This window comes from Pipistrellus hanaki (genome assembly GCF_964339955.1).
Source record: "Pipistrellus hanaki genome assembly, chromosome: 20".
In the NCBI taxonomy this organism is placed as follows: Eukaryota; Metazoa; Chordata; class Mammalia; order Chiroptera; family Vespertilionidae; genus Pipistrellus; species Pipistrellus hanaki.
The window spans coordinates 10167657-10188327 of record NC_140522.1 but is presented as its reverse complement, the minus strand read 5'-3'; the positions used below and the strand labels follow the sequence as shown (position 1 = coordinate 10188327).

General features: G+C 50.0%; 2 protein-coding genes across 5 annotated transcripts in view; one reads left to right on the top strand and one right to left on the bottom strand.

The window, feature by feature from the left end:
- AKT3 (AKT serine/threonine kinase 3) overlaps positions 1–14787 on the top strand; it is a 168747-nt gene extending 153960 nt beyond the window's left edge. For all 4 annotated transcript variants that reach the window (XM_084868910.1, XM_084868908.1, XM_084868909.1 and 1 more), the window contains 4 exons: positions 8218–8432; positions 10771–10858; positions 11720–11822; positions 14506–14787. In XM_084868910.1, coding sequence (XP_084725036.1) covers positions 8218–8432; positions 10771–10858; positions 11720–11822; positions 14506–14582 — 483 coding nt within the window. In that variant the 3' untranslated portion in view covers positions 14583–14787. The remainder of the gene's footprint in view (positions 1–8217; positions 8433–10770; positions 10859–11719; positions 11823–14505) is intronic.
- Positions 14788–16713: 1926 nt separating this feature from the next.
- Positions 16714–20671, bottom strand: part of SDCCAG8 (SHH signaling and ciliogenesis regulator SDCCAG8) — a 191577-nt gene continuing 187619 nt past the window's right edge. Inside the window, exon 18 of the mRNA XM_084868881.1 lies at positions 16714–20315. Within this exon, the coding sequence (XP_084725007.1) occupies positions 20313–20315 (3 nt within the window). The 3' untranslated portion in view covers positions 16714–20312. The remainder of the gene's footprint in view (positions 20316–20671) is intronic.

The window sequence follows — 20671 nt, the reverse complement described above, 5'->3', positions numbered from 1 at the left end:
AAGGAATATTTTTGAAATATTTGTTCTCCGGGGTCTTTGGATGAATTATGGATCTTTAGTGTTAGAGGGCGGGGGGAGGCTGGGAATAATGTATTTTTCAAGAGATGAAGTTACAGCTCAAGAAAATGCACTTGCCCACGTAGTCAGAAATGAATGCGCTTTCGCTCTCACCGCCACTGGAAGGAAATAAACCCGGCCTGCCATCCATTATGGACAATAATATATTTCGAGGGGAATTTGTTTTTTTGCAAACTCTCCTCTTCACTCCTCGAAATGATTAAAAAAAAAAAAATTAGAAATCACACATCAGACCTTCCTGTTAAGGTTTATTATCCGAGCTGGCTCTCGCCGCCGCATCCAAAGCCACTTTATGCAGCGCTAATTATTTAGTCTCAGCTTTGCTCTTGAGTTAGCAGTACCTGATCAGCCCTCCAATTGCAAAACAGCCTGAAAATCAAATGCGGCTCACATGCAAGACCCAACAAAATTAAAAGTGTTAAGTGCGTTTTGGCAGTTCACTTTTATTATGCCCAGTCCTCAAATGTACCGGCGGGCCGTCATCTGCACGTTAGTTATTTTTCACGTGTTTATGCGATCGCACAAAAAGTACACGCTAAAGGGAAGCAGATGGTGACAGATGGGGGAGGTTGAATAAGGTGGTTTTGGAAGCCCAGAGAAATGCACTTCTGTAATCGTGTAAAAATAAAAATTATTTGATAATCAAGTTAGAACTAACAAAAAGATGGCAAGGAAAAAAAAAAGAGAGAGAGACTGGATGGTTGGAAATGGCTATTCAGAGAAAACGCGTTTATAATTTTGTTTCAGATCACAGAAAACATTTTTTCCAGTGGATGAAAATGTATTGTTGATGCCTTTTTAGATGTTAGAACCTCATTTTTTTAGAGAACATCCACTTACTGTCATTGTATCCATTTTTCTTTTGAAACCTACTCTTCTTTAATACATTTTATATAATCCCGATTTTGAAAATATCTGAAACAGACCAGGATATTTTGATACAAAGATTCACTCAGAGCCATTGTGATGCTGTATAGATAATAGTAGAAACGGAAATTAGATTCTATTATAGAGGGGATCTAAAACCAGAGATCAATATGACTCCTTCAGAACGAATTGGGAGAAACATGTAAATTACAGGCCAAGGTCATTGGTAGCATGGAGCGGTGCAGGCAGGGGGCGTGGTTGGAACCAAACTAGGCTTAAATGTATTGAATGGAATTTTATTCACTTATTTCAAATACAACAAGAAGAAACGTGGCAGGTGCCATTGTATGGGCTCTCTTGGTACTGTCGTTAGGAGATCTAAGAGAAATAAAGGAGGCCCAGGTTATTGAACGTTTGCACGTTTCATCTGTAGGTAAACACAGCAGCTCGCACACTCCCATGTTCTTAGCCCCCAGACGCAGTCCTGCTCTTTCTACCAGATTGTGGAGCTGAGCCTTCACACTTGTAAGGTTTCTGTGAAAACGAAAAGTGGTGTTGGTAGCCTTTCTAAAACCGGGCGCCTCCCTAATACTTCGTTTCACCATGAAAAATTCATGGAACACCTGTCTCCGGAGGGATGCGGGAATGCCTTCGACTCCCGCAGGGTTCTGTGAAGGGCACATCCATGTTCGTGGTGGTCGGTTCAGGTGGAAGGTGTGTGCTTTGTGGTCAGAATTCGTACGTAAGCACTTGTCAGATGTCCGGCTCACTGCTTGTACTGTTTCCGGATCCTATTCAAAACCATCCCACTTTGTCCCCAAATTGAACACTTAGAAGAAAAGGTAAATAAATATATTTTTACATATTTAAATATATATAAAATAAAAATAAATATATTTATTTTAAAAATATATACTTAAATATATGTAAAATAAAGAATAAATATACTTATTTTAAAAATATATATTTAGCCAAAACCGGTTTGGCTGAGTGGATAGAGCGTCGGCCTGTGCATTGAAAGGTCCCGGGTTCGATTCCGGCCTAGGGCATGTACCTTGGTTGCGGGCACATCCCCAGTGAGGCGTGTGCAAGAGGCAGCTGGTCGATGATTCTCTCTCATCAATGTTTCTAGCTCTCTATCCCTCTCCCTTCCTCTCTGTAAAAAATCAATAAAAATATATTAAATAAAAGAAAATAAAAGTATATATTTAAATATATATAAAATATATTTTTTAATTGATTTCAGAAAAGAAGGGAGAGAGAGAGAAATATCAATGATGAGAGAGAATCATTGATCGGCTGCCTCCTTGCACACTCCACACTGGATCAAGCCCTCAACCTGGGCATGTGCCCTTACAGGGAATCAAACTATGACCTCCTGGTTCATAGGTCAGTGCTCAACCACTGAGCCACGCTGGCTGGACCCAAATTGAACACTTAAAATATGAACCTAAATGATACTTTTTAGTTCAGTGTTGATGTCTGTTAGGGTTTAGAAGCAGCAGCTTTTACTTGCCTAGCGATCTGAAAGTTCTATAGTCTATTTTTCACTTGAAATTTTTACAATGTTTTGCGGTCTTTTGGACTTAATTTGCATTTAGCACTTTGGAATGGCTGCAGGTTAGCATCAAGTTTAATTTTAAATTCTCCGAAGCTTAAGAGCGTGTACAAAACTAACGGCTAGCTGCTAACCTGCAGTATTTGACAATGGCTGTTTTCACTGGGGTGACAAAGCCCCAGTTTCTTCAAAATCCCATGATGTCTGATGCTTCCGGATGAAAAGGAAGCATAGACATCTCTGGGAGGGAAGACATGTGTCAGCATGATTCAGTCACCAGCATTGCATCCATCAGGGATGTTTGTCGCCTGTTCTGGCCACAGATTGCTTTTGCAGCCCCATGTCAGCTGCATGCAGGGAGAGTGTGCTTGCGAGGAGGTAGCCAGAAGCCACGGCATTCTGGGCCCCAGCAGGGGGCAGCTCACATTCTCTCGGGAATTATTAGAGCAGGTGACAGTATGTACTTAGGAACACCATACCAAGAAACACGGAATCCTTAATTCTTATGAAAGATATACTTCCCCCAAAGCTGCAGTCCATTTCAGCATCTGAATTAGGATATTTATAGGTCTTTTTTTTTTAAAGCAAATTCTTGTGATGGGAAGGATTCCCATAAATGAGAAAGCGTGTCGGCGTGTGTATGTATAAAACACACACCCATCCGCTACCTGAAACGTATGGGCACCAGAAAAAAGAAAAAAAAAATAATGTTTGAATTAGCGGTAAATTGGTTCATCCAAGTTCACAGTTTACTTTCACAGCCTAGGTGTGCAGACAGTGTGTTCAGGCGTTCCGTCCCTCCCCCGCCCATCTGCTCCGTCTGGATTACTGTCGAGCAGGGAGCCCCTCTGGGGTACACATCACCCCCTTATCTCTGCTTGCCTCGGGGGCGTGGATGGCCTGGGCGGACACGCTCAGCGAGGCATGCCTCCGGTCTCCCAGCAAACCCTAACTGGTAAAAGGATATTGGAATGAATATGTGCGTTTTTCTAAGTGACCATTAGCCAAATAAATGTTTACACTGGGAACTTCCATTGATGGTATCATTTTAAGACATGGTGTATTAGTGAATTTGTTTAAATCAATAGCCATGCAAGAGCTATGTATGCTGAGTTTTTCAACTCGCCCGGTTGTTCCCGAGATGAAAGTGCCTCCGTCAGATGTTCCCTAATGCTAATCCGATCTCACCAGATCACCTCATAGTCCTTGGCACCTGCTGGCACCTCCCTGTGTCCCAGCTTTATTTTATCAGAAAGGGACGCGGGCTCCGGTCCTGGGGGAGCAGAGGATGGCCGTGTCCCAGGGTGCGCTGTGTGCGTGCATCTTCGTTTGTTGTTTTTTAATGCATTTGTATTGATTTCAGAGAGGAAAGGAGATGGAGAGAGAGAGATAGAAACATCAATGATGAGAGAGAACCATTGATCAGCTGCCTCCTGCATGCCCCCAACTGAAGATCAGCCCGCAGCCTGGGCATGTGCCCTTGACCAGAATCGAACCCTGGAGCCTTCAGTCCACAGGCCAACGCTCTATCCATTGAGCCACACCGGCCAGGGCCTCCCATTGTTTGTTACCATTCACATTTCCGTGTGTTCCTGACCCCCTTGTGCTTTGTGTCTGTCTGGGCATTCGTGTTCAATGCAGTTATAACGTAAAGGTCCATGTGTGTCACAGAGCAATAGGGACCGAAGGCAATGCCCAGTGTCTAGGCCGTGCTTACGACTGGTGTGTAGCTCCATGTCAGCAACATTGACTTCATGGCAAAGAGACACTTTCTTTAGACATTTTCTTTAAGAGAAGCCTTTTAGTGGGTTATTCCCTGTGAGCAGGTTCTGATCTGCGTTTCTGCTTAAATTATGTGGCGGTGTGCGTTGTACAGAGCTGTTAGCTATTCTGTTAGCATCCTGCACACTCGTGGCCCTTCACCATGACCAGGAAGTAAATCAGCCTTTTTTTTTTTTTTTAATATATTTTATTGATTTTTTTACAGAGAGGAAGGGAGAGGGATAGAGAGTTAGAAACATCGATGAGAGAGAGACATCGATCAGCTGCCTCTTGCACATCCCCTACTGGGGATGTGCCCACCACTGAGGTGCATGCCCTTGACCAGAATCGAACCTGGGACCCTTCATTCTGCAGGCACACGCTCTATCCACTGAGCCAAACTGGTTTTGGCATAAATCAGCCTTTTTGCTCGGGGGGGGGGGAGGGGGGGGGATCATCAGAGGCAGCCAGAAGGAATGGCAACTCTCAGGTTAAAGAATATAAATTTTGTGTGTTTCTGTAATTGTGAAAAAGGAAGTGCTCTGAGTAAGGGAAAAAATTATCTTCTAGAATAATATACAAGAGGCTGTGGATTTTACGTTCACTCTGGAATTTCTAGAGTATTACCAAGTATTGCGTTTTGAAATAATTTATATGTAAGGAGTGCGAAAGGAGAGCATGTGAATGTAACATGTTTTATATTATACTAGTATATCCACGTGTAGAATATTGGAGCCACTTTCATTTCTCCTCTATTTCATCCCCCAGCTGTTCAGCGGGAGGAGTTGAACAGAAATCTTCTTTGTAATTGACAGCACAGACACTTAGATCTTAGGGCGGTTTCTCCTTAACATAGCTTAAGCTTGTGTGTCAAAAAGTAATACATCGCATCAGATTTGTTCAGGACAAAGCCATACCGCAGTTGTAGCCTTACATCTATATGTCAGAGCACATTGTGTTCAAAAGCAAACCACTTAGTTGGAGAATCAGTGTTCATTTTACAAACGCGAATAAAATGCATTTTATTTTATCAAACAGATTTTTGTACAATGCAGTTTTATTTTTTCAGATGCTTATTTCTCTTTAAAAAAAAATACCCCCCCCTTTTTTATATATATATATAATGTACTCACTTTCCCTTCTGGCTGCAAACCAGGTATTTAGGCAGAGATAAAGGATTGCCAGTTTTGCCAGCTGGGGACGAGAACCCGGCTGGCGAAACGTGGGTTCGGGAGGCAGTTCATCCAGCTTTTATGCTTTTTATGGTTTTGTGAAAAAAGAGGTTAAAAACCACATTAGGCTCGCTGCGTGTGCCACTGTTTTGCTGGTGGTGGAGGAATGCCGAGATTTTAAATTTTTTTGTTCTTAGGTAAAATCCTGAATCTATTTGCAAAAGCCCCACAAACAATACAATACATTGTACTAATCGGGCATGAGATAATAGACTCTTGAATAATCGGAAGTCACTGGTATTGAAAAATTAGCTGTTACAGCATTTCCTCTAAGTACGCAAGTAGGATGTCTCGCTTCTTTAGATTTTTTTCTTGTTTTCTTATGTTCTCACATTACTCATCTCAAGCAAATAGATATTTGAAATATTTTGGGCTAAAGATGAAAATGAGAATTTGTTGTTTTTCCCGAAAATTTTTGCTTAGCTGTGATTTCCGGAAGATTTTTGGGAAATGTCGAGCTAGACTGGAGTTCTTTCTTGCCAGTGTTGTCCTAGGCTTCTTTAGCCATGAACAGTGATACAGTCGCATTAAAATTTTTTTCATAGCCCTTGAAAATGGCACTAAATATCTTTAAGTAACATAGTTTTTTCTTGAAATTATACGCTCCATCTTTTTAAAAAATATATTTGGTTTTTTTACAGAGAGGAAGGGAGAGGGAGATAGAGTTAGAAACATCAATGAGAGAGCAACATCGATCAGCTGCCTCCTGCACACCTCCCACTGGGGATGTGCCCGCAACCCAGGTACATGCCCTTGACCAGAATCAAACCTGGGACCCTTCAGTTCGCAGGCTAACGCTCTATCCACTGAGCCACACCGTTTAGGGCATGCTCCATCTTTAAATACCTGGTGAGCCAAAGGGCCTTAACTGTCAATATGTCACGTGGGATTCCATGGAAGTATTGCTAAATTTTAAATAAAACTCACATCAGAGTAATCGAATGCTCTTATGTAATCAGTTGTAAGATTTTTTTAATTGATAAATTTCATAGGTATGGTTTTCTTGATCTGTTTGTCCCAGAGCTAAGAGGATCACAAGTAAGCTTTAAGATTATTCAAATATAATTTAAAATAAAATATATCCACATATATATATATATATGCATATATATGCAAATAAATGAAGAAAATTCCATTGAATGCGAAGCAAATCTAATTTTTAAAAAAATGATCAGAATTTTCCTGGGACAGCCCTAGCTGGTTTGGCTCAGTGGATAGAGTGTCTGCCTGCAGACTGAGGGACCCTGGTTCTATTCTGGTCCAGGGCATGTGCCCAGGTTGTGGGCTCAATCCCCAATAGGGGGTGAGTAGGAGGTAGGCATTCAATGATTCTCTCTCTTCCTCTGAAATCAATAAAAATATATTTTTAATATTTTTTAATGGGACAAATAGCAAGTTATCATGTTCCGATGGGAACAGGTTGCTCTAACAGAGCCTGATGCTTTCATATCATTTCTTACTAAATTAATTTTGCGTGCAATGTATTTTGCAAAACAAATTTAAGGCATAAAGCCCTGGTGGCTGTGGTTCAGTGGTTAGAGCACCAGCTGGCACACCCAAGTATCTCAAGTTTGATTCCTGGTCAAGGGCATGCACCTGGGTTTCGGGTTCTCTTCCCGCCCCTAGTTGGGAGGCGTGCAGGAGGCAACCAGTCGATGTATCTCTCTCACATCAATGTTTCTCTCTCTTTCTCTTTCCTTCCCTCCCTCCCACTCTCTCTGACAAGCAATGGAAAAAAAAAAAAAAAATCCTCATGTGAGGATAAACAAACAAAAAAAAGTTAGGGTGTATGGTACACCGGTATCGAGTCCCCGATTTTGTTTGTGTTTAACGGAAATTGCCACTGGGTACGTAAGCTTTGGATACTCAAGTTTATTAGTTCACACCACAGATCTTCAGACTCACACTGGTGGCTGCCTCTTTCCGAGCTGCCACATTGGGGGCCTCCAAAGCGGTCCATCGTTCTCCTGGCGGCCCTGCCCTGCGTGCTTCTCCGTGACGCTGCCCCTTCCCTCCTGTCTTCCACGTGTGATCGTGTCCCCTGGTTCTCCTCAAGCAGGAATGCGCAAGGCATGTCCCGTGTCCCCCCGTCAGCATGGCTCACCTTAAGCTGCCGCTTAAAGGTGAACCAGCCTGGACAGTGAAGCGGGCCTGAGAGACAACGTGCAGGCCTGCTGACGGCCTGTCTGGTCCTCGGCCCATGCACGTCCGCCTGCCCTTGGCGTCGGTTGTCTGATACACCCCTTATGTGTCCGCTGACCGTCTCTGGGAATATATCCATCCTTTCAAATAGTCGGTGTGATTGACATCTTTGGAGGACGCTTCATGTTCAAAGATCAAGATCTAAACGTTGCTACCGAAAGCCATTTGGCTCAGTGGATAGAGCGTCGGCCTGCGGGCTGAAGGGTCCCAGGTTCGATTCCGGTCAAGGGCATGTACCTTGGTTGCGGGCACATCCCCAGTAGGGGGTGTGCAGGAGGCAGCTGGTCGATGCTTCTCTCTCATTGATGTTTCTAACTCTCTATCTCTCTCCCTTCCTCTCTGTACAAAATCAATAAAATATATTAAATATATATATATATATATCTCCAAACATTGCTCACCTAGGCTGTGAGAGTGGGGATCCATTTTTCCGTGAAAGTCTCATGTTCTGTAAACGTGTGGCGTTTGGCGTCGAACGTGCGGCAGCTCATCGTCTTCCCCGCTCTCGCTCGCTCTCAGGTGCTGGAGGACAACGACTACGGCCGGGCCGTGGACTGGTGGGGGCTGGGCGTCGTCATGTACGAGATGATGTGCGGGCGGCTGCCCTTCTACAACCAGGACCACGAGAAGCTGTTCGAGCTGATCCTGATGGAGGACATCAAGTTCCCCCGCACGCTCTCCTCGGACGCCAAGTCACTGCTTTCAGGGCTCTTGATAAAGGATCCAAACAAACGGTAGGTGGGCCGAGCGCCACGCCCAGCGAGTCCCTGACACGCATGTGGTGAGCGGGTGTGAGAGAGAGATGAACGCCTGTGGGCCTCCTCCAAGTAGCGATGGCTTCGGGTTAGACGGCTTGTTTTTAACTGCGGGGTGTAGAACATTTAAAAAAAAACACGGTGTTGCTCAGTGGTTAGAGCATGGGCCTGCGGACTGAAAGGTCCCAGGTTCGATTCCGGTCAAGGGCATGTACCTTGGTTGCGGGCACATCCCCCAGTAGGGGGTGTGCAGGAGGTGAATGTGGAATGACAGGGTCCCGGTAAGTAGGACAACAACTCTTAGAGGTTTGAGCCCCCAGAGATTGGCATTTCCTACGGAGAAGGTGTGTTCTGGATTGTCTGCTGTTTCCTTCTACAGTCGCTGTATGAAGCAAGCCCTCCGTCTGCAGTAAAATATGGGGAAGGCAAGGATGAACCGAGTAGCCCCCCGTTTGGGGGTTTGAGAAATAGATGGGGCACAAAGCGTGTACTCATGATGCTCAGGTCACACCACGCAGAAGTTGCCTTTGAGATGATTAACCCGTCTGGGGGGTTGGAAGCTTTGAGCTGGCTCAGAAGGGGTTGGGGTTTGCACAGGGGTTCCCGGGAGCAATGACATGCAAAGAACAGCTGGCATCGCCAGTGACCACGGGGTAAGCGGCTGCTCGCAGTGTGGAATGGGAGTTGGGTAACATGGGGCGACGAAGCTGGCATGTTAGATTGGAAGGACCTTCCGTTGCTTAGAAAATGTTTGATCTTTGTTCAGAAGAGGATGAGATGCCACTGAGTTATTAAAGGACAGTAACCTGGCTTGTGTTATGAGAAGGTGCCTCGGGCTGTCCTGGGTGGATGGGGGGAGCAGGGAGGGCCGGGGCAGGGAGGCAGAGCAGGTGAGAGAGGGTCCGCAGGGTCCAGATAAGGGGGTCCTTCCTGCAGCAGAGGTCTCGGGCGAGAAGTAGAACTTGGTGATGATGACAAAGACTCAAAGACATGGAGGAAGTCAGGGACCCGCAGCTCTCCAGCCTGGCGCTGGTCTGGAGAACGGACTGGTATGAAGAGGTGACGTACAGGCAAAGAGAAAATGCATTCTTCCCATCCCGCATCCCTTATACCTGATGATTACCAGGACTCAGTAGGGTGGCACAGTTGGCGGTTTTCCTCAACTATATGTTTGCTTTCGAGCCCGTGTGCCAGCTCATAAGAGCCAGTTGTTACATTTCAAGAATCGTGTGAGCTGGTTGTTCAACGCAGTCATTATTAAAAACTAAGTTAGCCGGGACCGGTTTGGCTCAGTGGATAGAGCATCGGCCTGCGGACTGAAAGGTCCCGGGTTAGATTCCGGTCAAGGGCATGTACCTTGGTTGTGGGCACATCCCCAGTAGGGAGTGTGCAAGAGGCAGCTGGTCGATGATTCTCTCTCATCGATGTTTCTAACTCTCTATCCCTCTCTCTTCCTCTCTGTGAAAAATCAATAAAATATATTAAAAAAATAAAAAATAAAAATAAAATAAAAGCTAAGTTATATAGCCCAGCCGGTGTGGCTCAGTGGTTGAGTGTCTACCTATAAACCAGGAGGTCACATGCTCGGGTTGCTGGCTTGATCCCTGGTGTGGGCCCTGCAGGAGGCAAATGATTCTTTCTCAATCTCTCCCTTCCTCTCTGAAATCAATTAAAAAAAATTAAGAACTAAGATATATAAATTTATAAATTAATATTAATATCAAAGGTAATAAATACTCAAAACTCATCCCTCCATAATAATTTTGTCACATTTTACTGTTGGCCCTGCTGGGAGTAGTATTTACATCATCAGAATTGGCAAACACTCTTAAGTCAGGGCTTGATTGATTGTTTTGTCGATCATTTAGACTAGAGGCTTTCTAAGATGATGATATTGGCTTATAGAATTGACAGTGATAACAGCTACCACTCGCTGTGCTAGTTACTTACTGATTTCTAATCCCTGTAATAACCCACCGGGCTGGGATTATCACCCCCATTCTACAGAGGAGTAAACTGAGGGTAAGCAGGTTTTCATTGTCACACATGCCAGAAGTTCCGGAGATGGTTGGCTGGTTCTGGTGTATCACCAAAGCCCATGCTCTTTTCAGATACCGTCCGGTCTTGAGAGGAGTTCCTGTTAATAAATAGCATAATAGGGAAATGAGGTCTTACACCGAAAGGTTTTTATTTTTTTATAGCTATTCATCACAAGAACCACTTACCACACAGAAAATCACATTTCACAAAGACTTGCGTTCTGCACTGGCTCGTGCAAGTGTCTCATGCTCATTTAATTTTATTCCTGTCTGCACAGCCTTGGCGGAGGACCAGACGATTCAAAAGAAATTATGAGACACAGTTTCTTCTCCGGAGTAAACTGGCAAGATGTATACGATAAAAAGGTAGGTTATCTTCAAGCCACGGTGTCTGTCTATTGTGGCTAAAATGAATTTTGCATCCAAAAAAAAAAATGTGAGTCAAATTTAATAATAGCATGGTATTTTTCATTTTTTAACCTATCCTTTAATTGAGTATTGAACTTCTAGCACACAATCTTATTGATAATTTTGACTCCCAAAACACACCTTGAAATTCTACTCAGTATGGTGAAACAGTTGATTCTTCTTCAGCAATACTCTTCCTTCCTTGGACATGCAGGTTTCTTTCTGATATTATTCCACTTTAGCCAAAAAAATTTCCATGATCATTTCTTTTTTCTTTTTTTTAATAAGTTTTATTGATTTCAGAGAGGAAGGGAGAGGGAGAGAGAGAGAGAGAGAAAAAGAGAGAGAGAGAGAGAGAGAGAGAGAGGGAGAGAGAGAAACATCAATGATGAGAGTGAATCATGGATCAGCTGCCTCCATCGTGCCCCCTACTGGGGATGGAGCCCCCAACCCGGGCATGTGCCCTGACTGGGAATCGAACCATGACCTCCCGGTTTATAGGTCGATGCTCAACCACTAAGCCACGCTGGCTAGGCAACCCTGTCATTTTTAAAAGATGCAAATAATTTAAGTCGTGCTCTTAGGATGAAAGGGAATTGGCTTACAAATCAAAACAGAAAGATATATGGAAAATCCCCAAGTATTTGGAAATTTGAAGTTTAAATAATTCGTGGGTTACAGGAGAAACAAAAAAGGAAATTTGGATCATCATCGCGTCCCTTACACTCACCAGTTCGTTCCCTGCTCTTCAGTTGTATCCTAAAGTTAATCTCCCTGCACTGAAATCTGCTCTCCGGTACTTTTTCTTTCTTTGTACAGCTTGTACCTCCTTTTAAGCCTCAAGTAACATCTGAGACAGATACCAGATATTTTGATGAAGAATTTACAGCTCAGACTATTACAATAACACCACCTGAAAAATGTAAGTAAACCTTGAAGGCGATTCATAACACTCTGATATAACAGAAGAAAAAAAAAAAGTTGTTTTTATTAGATACTAGAGTAGAGGCCCGGTGCATGACATTCGTGCACTGGGTGGGGGGTGCGAGTTGGGGGTTCCTCGGCTGGGCCTGCACCCTCTCACAGCTGCCCGCCCACCCGCTCACCCTGCCGGTGTGTGTTAGTTACGGGGCAGCCTGGAGGGCGGCGCTGGCGTTCCTGCGCTCCTGTCTCTGCCCTCTGCGGGAGGAGGGGCCGGTGACCCAGAAGCTTCCGCGGCCCCTATGGCATCTGGGAAAGGCCCGAGAAGAGGGGCCGCGGGAGCAGGGGTGCAGGCGGGCGTGGCCTGAGCCTCCGGCTTCTTCCTCCAGATGTGTGCGGTCTGGGTCCTTCTAGCCTCCTTCCTGCTCGTTGTCACACTGCTCCCTGTGCACCTCAGCAGAGCGGGAACAACGGGGTGCTCGCCCCGACGGGGCGGACCGTGTGTGGCCTGTAGGTCGCCGCGCTGTCACTGCTACTTGCTCCTGGCCCCTCCCACCCCCACCCGCCTGTCTGTGCAGTGCAATGGCCTACGGCCTCGCTCTCCTAGGCCTGCAAGGTCAGGGACGTCAGGGCTTTAAGGATGCTGGAGGCAAGGGGTTACCCCCAAGGGTTAGGGTTCTGAGCCGTCAGAAATGGGTTTAATTCGTTTCCCTGGCAGAGACACGCCCAGCAACGGGTTCTCTGGCACGTGATTGGCACCTGTCAGAGTCGGGATGTTTTAGGTTCCCGCCGCCTCTCCTCCGGGGGGTTTGACGTGATGTGTCTCAGACCATCCGCAGCCCGTGTGCCCGGCGGGGCTGACAGCACCGCGGACGGCAGTGCCTTGGAAAGGTGCGTCTGCTTGGTCCTGAGCAGAGCTTAGCAGCAGGAGGTGGATTCCCTTCAGGCTCAGCGTCACCCAGAAGTGCGTGGCCACAGGGAGGGGCCCCGCGTGGGCCGCTTGCAGGGAGCAGGACCAGGGCGCTGCCTCACGGGCGGATCGAAGGGTCCCGGGTTTTATTCCGGTCCCAGGCCTGCCAGAGGCAACCAATGGATGTGTCTCTCTGACATCGTGTTTCTCTCTGTCTCTCCCTCTCCCTTCCACTCTCTAAAAATCAATGGGAAAATATCCTTGGGTGAGGATTAAAAAAAAAAAAAAAAAAAAGAAGTAGAAGGCAGAAAAGACGAGCCTGGCAGAAGAGCAGGAAGCGTTATCTGCAGCGCCCGCCTCGGCCCGTACGGGAGTCTGGCCGGTCCTCTCTCCCGTCCGCCGGGCGCCCCCGAGAGGCTGGGCAGGAGGAGCAGGCTGTGCGTGTGCGTTGGAGGCAGGGGAGGGTTCTGCTGGAGGAAAAGCAGGTTGGGCATTTGAGGGATTCCTCACTTCCTTCACTGTGGTCGTGCAATCCAATGGGGGAGACCTCCTGGGGCCCCCTCAGGCAGGGAGCCCGGGGGCGGGGCCGGGAGCAGAAGCGCAGGGGAAGCTGTGGTGAAGGCCAGCACCCCGACTGGGGTGTCCCTCCTCTGTCCCATCATCTGAGATCATGACAATCCTTCCCACACAGGAATCCCGAGACACGAGGGGGGAGTGGCCCCGGAGCCAGCAGCTGCCTGGGCCTCCCATCCGTTCCCCGGGCCTGGTGCTGGCGCAGCCTCCTGCCCTGTCTCTCTCTCTCTCCATTCCGGTCTCACATTCGGTCCTAGGAAAACGGCCAGACGGGCAGGGCAGGTAGCAGATGTACAATAGACGTGAACTCTTATTAAACACCCGCACGGGCCCAGATGAAACGGAATCCTGGCGCTGTATTCGCAGTCACAGCTAAAGCGCGGGACGGAAAGCACTGACATTTCAGAGATCAATTTCAGGAGCTGGTCAGGAGTCTCGGGAGCCCACTGGCGCTGGGGGGCCCTTCTAATTCATGTAACACTCTGGTTCCCTCCGTAGCGCTCAGGTTATTGAGTCTCAGGCTGTGTGTGTCATGAAGGAGGTGACTTGCTAGTATCATGTCCTCACAGATCACGTGTTTGGAAAAGGGAGGCGTTTGAAATAGGTTTCCCTGCTGTGTGTTTTATGGACAAACCCAAGTGTCTAGAAGCTGTTGCCTCTGCATCTTCATTATCTAGAATAGGGGTGTCGAACTCAATCAGAGAAGGGGCCAAAATCTAAAATCCAGCCTAAATCGCGGGCCGAATGGTTTACTGAACAGTCATAAACTGACAATGTCACAAACTGACAGCGCAGTGCAGTGATGACAGCGCGGTGCGGGCCACATTGCAAGGCCTGGCGGGCTGGATTTGGCCCGCGGGCCTTGTGTTTGACACATGTGATCTAGAAGTTAGGACCGTACGGACCAGAGCTGGTGTTGCCAAAAGCAAGTGTCACCTGGCCAGTGTGGCTCAGTAGTGGGGCATCAGCCTATGAACCAGGAAGTCACGGTTCGATTCCCTGTCAGGGAACACTACGCCTGGATTGTGGGCTCCATCCCCACCTGGGAGGGGAGGGCGTGCAGGAGGCAGCCAGTGGGTGATTCTCTCATCACTGATGTTTCTCCCCGTCTCCCTTCCTCTCTGAAGTCAATAAAAACACATACTTTTTTAAAAAAAAACAAAAACAAGCATAAGATTGAAATGACTTTTTCTGCCCGCAGATGATGAGGACGGCATGGACAACGAGAACCGGCCCCACTTCCCTCAGTTCTCCTACTCGGCGAGCGGCCGCGAGTAGGCCCCGCGCTGCTGCCCGAGACTCACCCCGAGATCGGCTGCGGGACGGCGGGCAGTCCGGCCCCTCCCTCCGCGGGCGCCTCCAGACACCCCGACCGACCGACCGACAGACCGACCGTCTGGCCGGCCCCGCCCTCGCCGCCTCCACCCACCTGAGAACACACATATACGCAAATACACTCGACTTTCCGTTTTTTTGCATGAAATTGTATCTCAGTCTAAAGGTCTCATGCTGTTGCTGCTGCTGTCTCACTCTTAGAGCAACTCTCCGAGGTCGCCGCCCGGCCCCGGGGAGCCATGAGCCCACGCCGCCCGTCCGCCCGCCCGCCCGCTGGCGCCTCCTGCCTCCCGGTTGTGGCTTCTCTCTCTCCGGCAGCGGAGGGTCAACGAGATACACGGACGCTAGGTACATTTTTTTTTTTTTTAACTCTCTAGCAGCTACACCAGAACCTAACGAGCCTGAGAAGACGCAGTGTGTGATTCAGAGTGAGCCGCGGTGGCAGGGTGGCTGTGTGCACGCGCCGGGGCCGGTGCGGGGGAGCCCGGTGGCAGAGCAGAGCCTGACGCAGCCGGCGGTCACGGCCACGGCCACAGCCCTCCGGCCCACGCCCGTCAGGAAGGTCTACGAGGACTGCCCGTCGGGCAGGGTGTGGCCTCTCCCGGCGCCTGCATCCACGATCCCGTTGGATCCCATAGAGGAAGACATGGACGTCCAGGCCTCCCAGGCAGACGGCAGAGGAACACGGAAGGAAGGAAGGAAGGAAGGAAGCAGATGTGCAGCCGGGTCAAGGTCACTCCAAGGTCGCCGATGGCATCGGCACCCAGAGAGCACCGCTTCCCTGGCGCCGGGAAACCGCATCCCGTCGCCTGACCGACCGCCTCTGACGGCCGAAGAAGGCAGGCGGGCCTAACGGTCCCGCTCGTCACCCCAACGCGTCCCCCCGAGGCCCGCGGGCGCTCGCCGTGTCTGTTTTCCTCTTCCGTTGCAGTTCCGTGTTAGTTGGCTTTTCCTCGGACATCAGAGCTTCGAATGTCCTCTCGTGACTCTGTTCCTCTCGCAGTAGTATTTATTTTTTAGTGACGAGAATCGCAGACGCAGCCCCGACGTAACCCGGAGCAGATGCGCCGCCGCGGCTCCCTCTGCCCCGTGGGCGAGGGACGGGCCCGCCCGCAGGACCCTGCGCCTTCCCTTTCCTTCGAGAGACGACTTTGACCTTGACTTTGTCGAGGCTCCGGGACGGAACTCGCCGGGTAGGACCTGGTTCCGGGAGAAGAGACGCTGTCCGCCGACCCCTTGGTGCTAAGAACGAGAACGTCCCAGCTCACCCATGCCCAGGGGGTCACGACGCCGACCGGGCTGCTGTCTGCTCCGCCGAGAAGGGAGGTGTCGGGACGGCCCGGCCGCCAGAGCAGAGACACACACGGACGCCGGAGTGACGCCGAGTGAACCCACCCGGCCTAGTGGACACATCGCACGTCCTGGCCACGGAGGCAGGGGAAGCTAAGAGCCGGTGTGTGTGTGTGTGTGTTCTGATCATGGTACATTCATCGCCGAATCAAGCCATCAGGGAAACAAAACAACACACAAAAGGAACACCTCCAAGCCGTCCTCTCTCTGTATATACTCCCGTCCCCACGCTCCTCTGCCCCCACCGGCAGGGGGTGGGGAGCGCGTATGCAAACCTCATCTTCCTCCTCCATCAACGACGATCTTCAGACTAAACCCTTTGGTGCTAGGAGCTGACCTTTTCCAAAGCAGCCGAGGAGACCCAGGCCGGGGCCTCCTGGGGGGGCGATCCTGGAGGTGTGTTTCCTTCAGTTCAGCTCTCTGAGCTCCCACACGGAAGGCCACGGTGTGACGCAGGCTGGTGACCGAGGGGGGGACACGGGGGGGCAGGCGATGGCCGAGAGGGGTGCCTCATACTCACACGCAGCTGTCTTAGCCGCGGCGCCGGGAGCATGGGCCGCTGGGACCGCCGGGGGTCAAAGGGCATTTTCCTAAGGCAGCTAAGACATATTCCACATAGACGTTATTCTGATTTTTCATATCTCCACCTGAGTGAGGTCCATCCTTAGTATCGAGTAGGAAGTTGCAGTCATTGGTAGTTCATTCTTACACACATATCGCTCAATTCTTTTTTTTTGTTTGTTTTCCCACTTGGAATTATGTTGAATGTTTCACATGGACAAGAAGGTAGACTAGAAGGTATGTCTTGTACGTTGTCTTTGCATTCATTTGGTTAAAAAAAAACAAAAAAAAACAAGAACTACAGGTGAGAGGAAGGGGAGAGAGCTGGGACTGGCTGCCCACGGCCTGGGCTCCCTCCGTGGGAGGCAGGACTCCACACACTAAGCACATCGGTAGCTTTCTTCTTGTTCGTTTCTTTCCAAACACGAAGGTGGTTCCCATGACCTCGGCCAAGGTCGCGGCCTAGAGACCCAAGGCAGCACTGACAGTGCCCGGGCTGGCCACTCCTCACCGCCGGCCCCGGTCCTGCCGGTGCCCGGGCCCATCGCCGACCCCCAGGCCTCCTTAGGGTCCCCCCAGGTCTTCCCTTGGCCTTGATCTTGAGAATCACCCTTCCTCGGGCTCCCAGATGTCAGTCAGCCGGCCGGAGGCAGAGCGGAGAGAGAGGGGCATAGGCAGAGGGGTTCTCATGGTTTGGATTCCGCCCGTGGCCAGGCCCGAACCCCGGAGTCATCCTCAGCGCAGGTGGGACGGTGCGGGCGCCACCTTGAACTTGACGCCCGTGACCTCTGCCCCCTCGGAGGACCTCGGCCCCCGCCCCGTGGAGGCGGGCAGGGCAGCTCACAGCTTCGCTTCCCACGCGATTGATCGCACGCACCGTCCAGTACCGGGCCCCACCTCCCGTCCCCACCGGGGGCTGGGGGAGGAGGGGGTTCTCTGGCTTCTTAAAGCTGACTGTTCTCTCGGGGGGGGGCCCTTCTCCGGGGGACGGAGCAAGGGCCCCCCCTCCTAACTGCAGGGTCTCCACACACCTCAGTGTCCACACTTTGCTGCTACTGTTCGTACCGTCTCCGGTAGAATCTCCTCCTCCTGCTCCTGGGAGTGCATTGCAGGCGAGCATGAAATGTAAAGTATTTATTTAAATAAAAAAGAGAACCTCTCCATTGGCCGTCCGGTCACCTCCCCGTAGCGTTAGCGTCTGTGTGTGACCTCTCCTGACCTTGCCAGTTCTCTCGTTAGATCCGCGCAAGATCTCGTCACCGGCGAAGGGTGTCGGCGGACGCCGCGACGAGCCCAAGGAACTGTGTCCTCCCCACGACTGTCGGTCACCCCGAAACCGTCTCCCCCCACCCCCCGAGTCCACGGCCCACATGGATGTGAACTGAGGACGAGGACCTGTTTTTGTACACTGTACATCCTTAGTATTTTTACACGTCTCGGCCAGGGGTGCCCGTGTCCCCCCCGTACAGACAGCTGAATAAAGCACTGTGTCAATCCGCTACTTCTCCGCTTGTTGTTGTTGTTGGATGTGGTTCTGGGATCGCAGAAAACGGAATCCTGGCCTTTTCTGGGGGGGAAAAAAAAGGTTTTCAGGAGCTCCACTTGGTAGTCACCGGCCTGGGATAAGACGTGGCAGGAAAAGGTATAAATGTCTTGTAGCTCCAGTCACACATGGGCTGAGTCCATCCGTCTAGTAAGACGGCGGGTGTGTGGCTGTGCAGCCCTGGCAGAGGCTATGTCCCAGGGAGGGGAGCTCCCGGCACAGGGTCAGCGTAGCCCCCGGTGTGAGACCCTCCCCACCTCCCCAGCAGGCGGTCTGGACCAGGGCCGAAGCCGTGTGGCTCATCGGTGATGTCTTCCTGGCCACATGAGGCTCAGCTTCCTTCCTCCCGGAGCACCTGTTTCTGGAACGGGGAGCACAGTAAACGTGGACGTGACGGGGATGGAGGAGCCAGGAGTTGGACCGTGGTCTGATGGACCTGGGGTCCTCGATGGAGCTTTTTTCTGACGTTACCTCATAAAAGTGCCCCTGTGGGGCCTGGCTCTCCTGGGATTCGGCCGGACAGAGGACCGGCTTAGGGACCGAAGTTAGACAAGTCGGATGTGGATGTGGCCGCCACACGCCAACCAGGGCATCCGCACGGATGCTCCCCTCCCCACACCACGGGGCTGACGGTCCGGGAGGCGGGAATCAGTGACCTCTGGTTTTCTCTGGTGCTATTTTTAGACTCTTAGGTCATTTTCTCCTAGACCAGAATTAGGGACGACGTCCATCCCTTATGCCACAGCCTTGATCTCCAGCGCGGTGGGTGAGACCGAAACCGCCTGACTCCGAGCAGAGGCTCTGCTCCTTCGGGCCGGAACCTCACGCTGGAGAGGCTCCCGTGGTCTTTGTGCGGGCGCCCCCCCCCCCCTCCAAAGCCCCACACGGTGACCCCGAGAGGCCTGGCTGGGGACAGTGGCAGGGGGTCACTGGCCCCGAGGTCAGCCCGAGAGCGGGGACTTGCCCTGGTGGCAGCTGCCTGTCCGGTTCCGGTCCCATCCTCAAGGACAATGAGGCATGCCAGTCCCGCTGTACCCCTTCAAAGCATCGGGGGGCCTGTGTGTAGCTGAGATACCGGTTGAGATTGAACGGATGGTCTGTGTCCAGAGACTGAGGGAGGTTGGGCATTCCCAGGCCCCTCAATAACAGGGCATCTGGGAAAGGAGCATGAGCCCCCTGGCCAGCCGGAGAGGCCTGTCTGTCTGTGATTGTTGCTACCGTGTTTCCCCAAAAATAAGACATCCTCCCGAAAATAAGACCTACTTACAGGTTTCCTTCTGAGTGAAATATAAGGCATCCCCCCGAAAATAAGGCCCCCCCTAGGCTCTGTCTCAGAATGCTATTGCTAAACATGAGAGATTTGGTCCACTGATTCTGAAGGAAATGGAGTCACAAGAAATTCACCAGGAAATTCAGGAATTGGATTGCGATGATGATGTTCCAGAAGATGATGACATGATTGTCATTGAACAAACGAGTAAATTCTTGATACCGTAGGATTCACAGTTTGTCTGGTCTGTGTTGACAACTACCGGACTACCGTACCGTACACAGGTAATAAACTTCCTTTATTTTCATTTAACAATAAATGTGTACCGTGTTCTTCTTCATGGAAAAATAAGACACATCCCCTGAAAATAAGACCTAGCGCATCTTTGGGAGCAAACATTAATATGAGACACTGTCTTATTTTGGGGGAAACAGGGTAACAGCGAGGAGAGGAGGACACTGAGGACTTCAGGTTAGCGGGATGCGGTCAGCGGAGTGTCTCGGATGGAGGCAGGAGGCAGGGTAGAAGGATGCTCTGTGGGCGGCGGAGAGGGAAGGAGCGTGGGAGGCAGGAAGAACACCGTGTGTCCTCCGCGCCCTGCGGCCTGGTTACAATATGTGCCTTTTCGGTGTGTCCTGTCCATCACTACATGGTAGAACGTCCGCATCACCACTCGAGTCTTTCCCAAGTTCGTTTATTGAAACCCATACGTGTGACACCCATCGCATACACATGAGCAGATGTAAACGTGCAGTGACTCGAAGCCATCTCCAGAATCCCACGCTCCAGCCAGAGACGGGGAGGTCCAGCCCCGGCCGGAGGTGGGCCCCGGGGAGTCTGGGTGCATTGTGGCAAGGTCCCGTGTGGATCGGATGAATGTAAATATTCTCTGTAAATCACTGGTTCCACTGTTCCATCCGGGTCAGCCATCAGACTGTGGCATGCTGGGTCACTGGAAAAAAAAAAAAAAATGAAAATAAAGAGGACGTTTAAATAGATCCTGTCCTTCCATGTGATTTGTCTTCTCCCTGGTATTTGGAGGGAAATCATGTCTTATTTGTCAATGTAGGAAATGGAAAGGAAATTCAAAGGAAATAATGTCAATGTAGGAAGTGAATGTAGCCGACGGGATGGAGAGTTTGCAACTCACCTTCCCCAGTGGAATAAGAACATAAGGTGAACTCTTTTTAAAAAAAAAAGTTTATTGATTGGAGAGAGAGAAACATCCATCTGTTGCTCCACTTGCTTATGCATCATTGGTGGATTTTGTACGTGCCCTGACGGGGATCAAACCCTCAACTCGGTGTA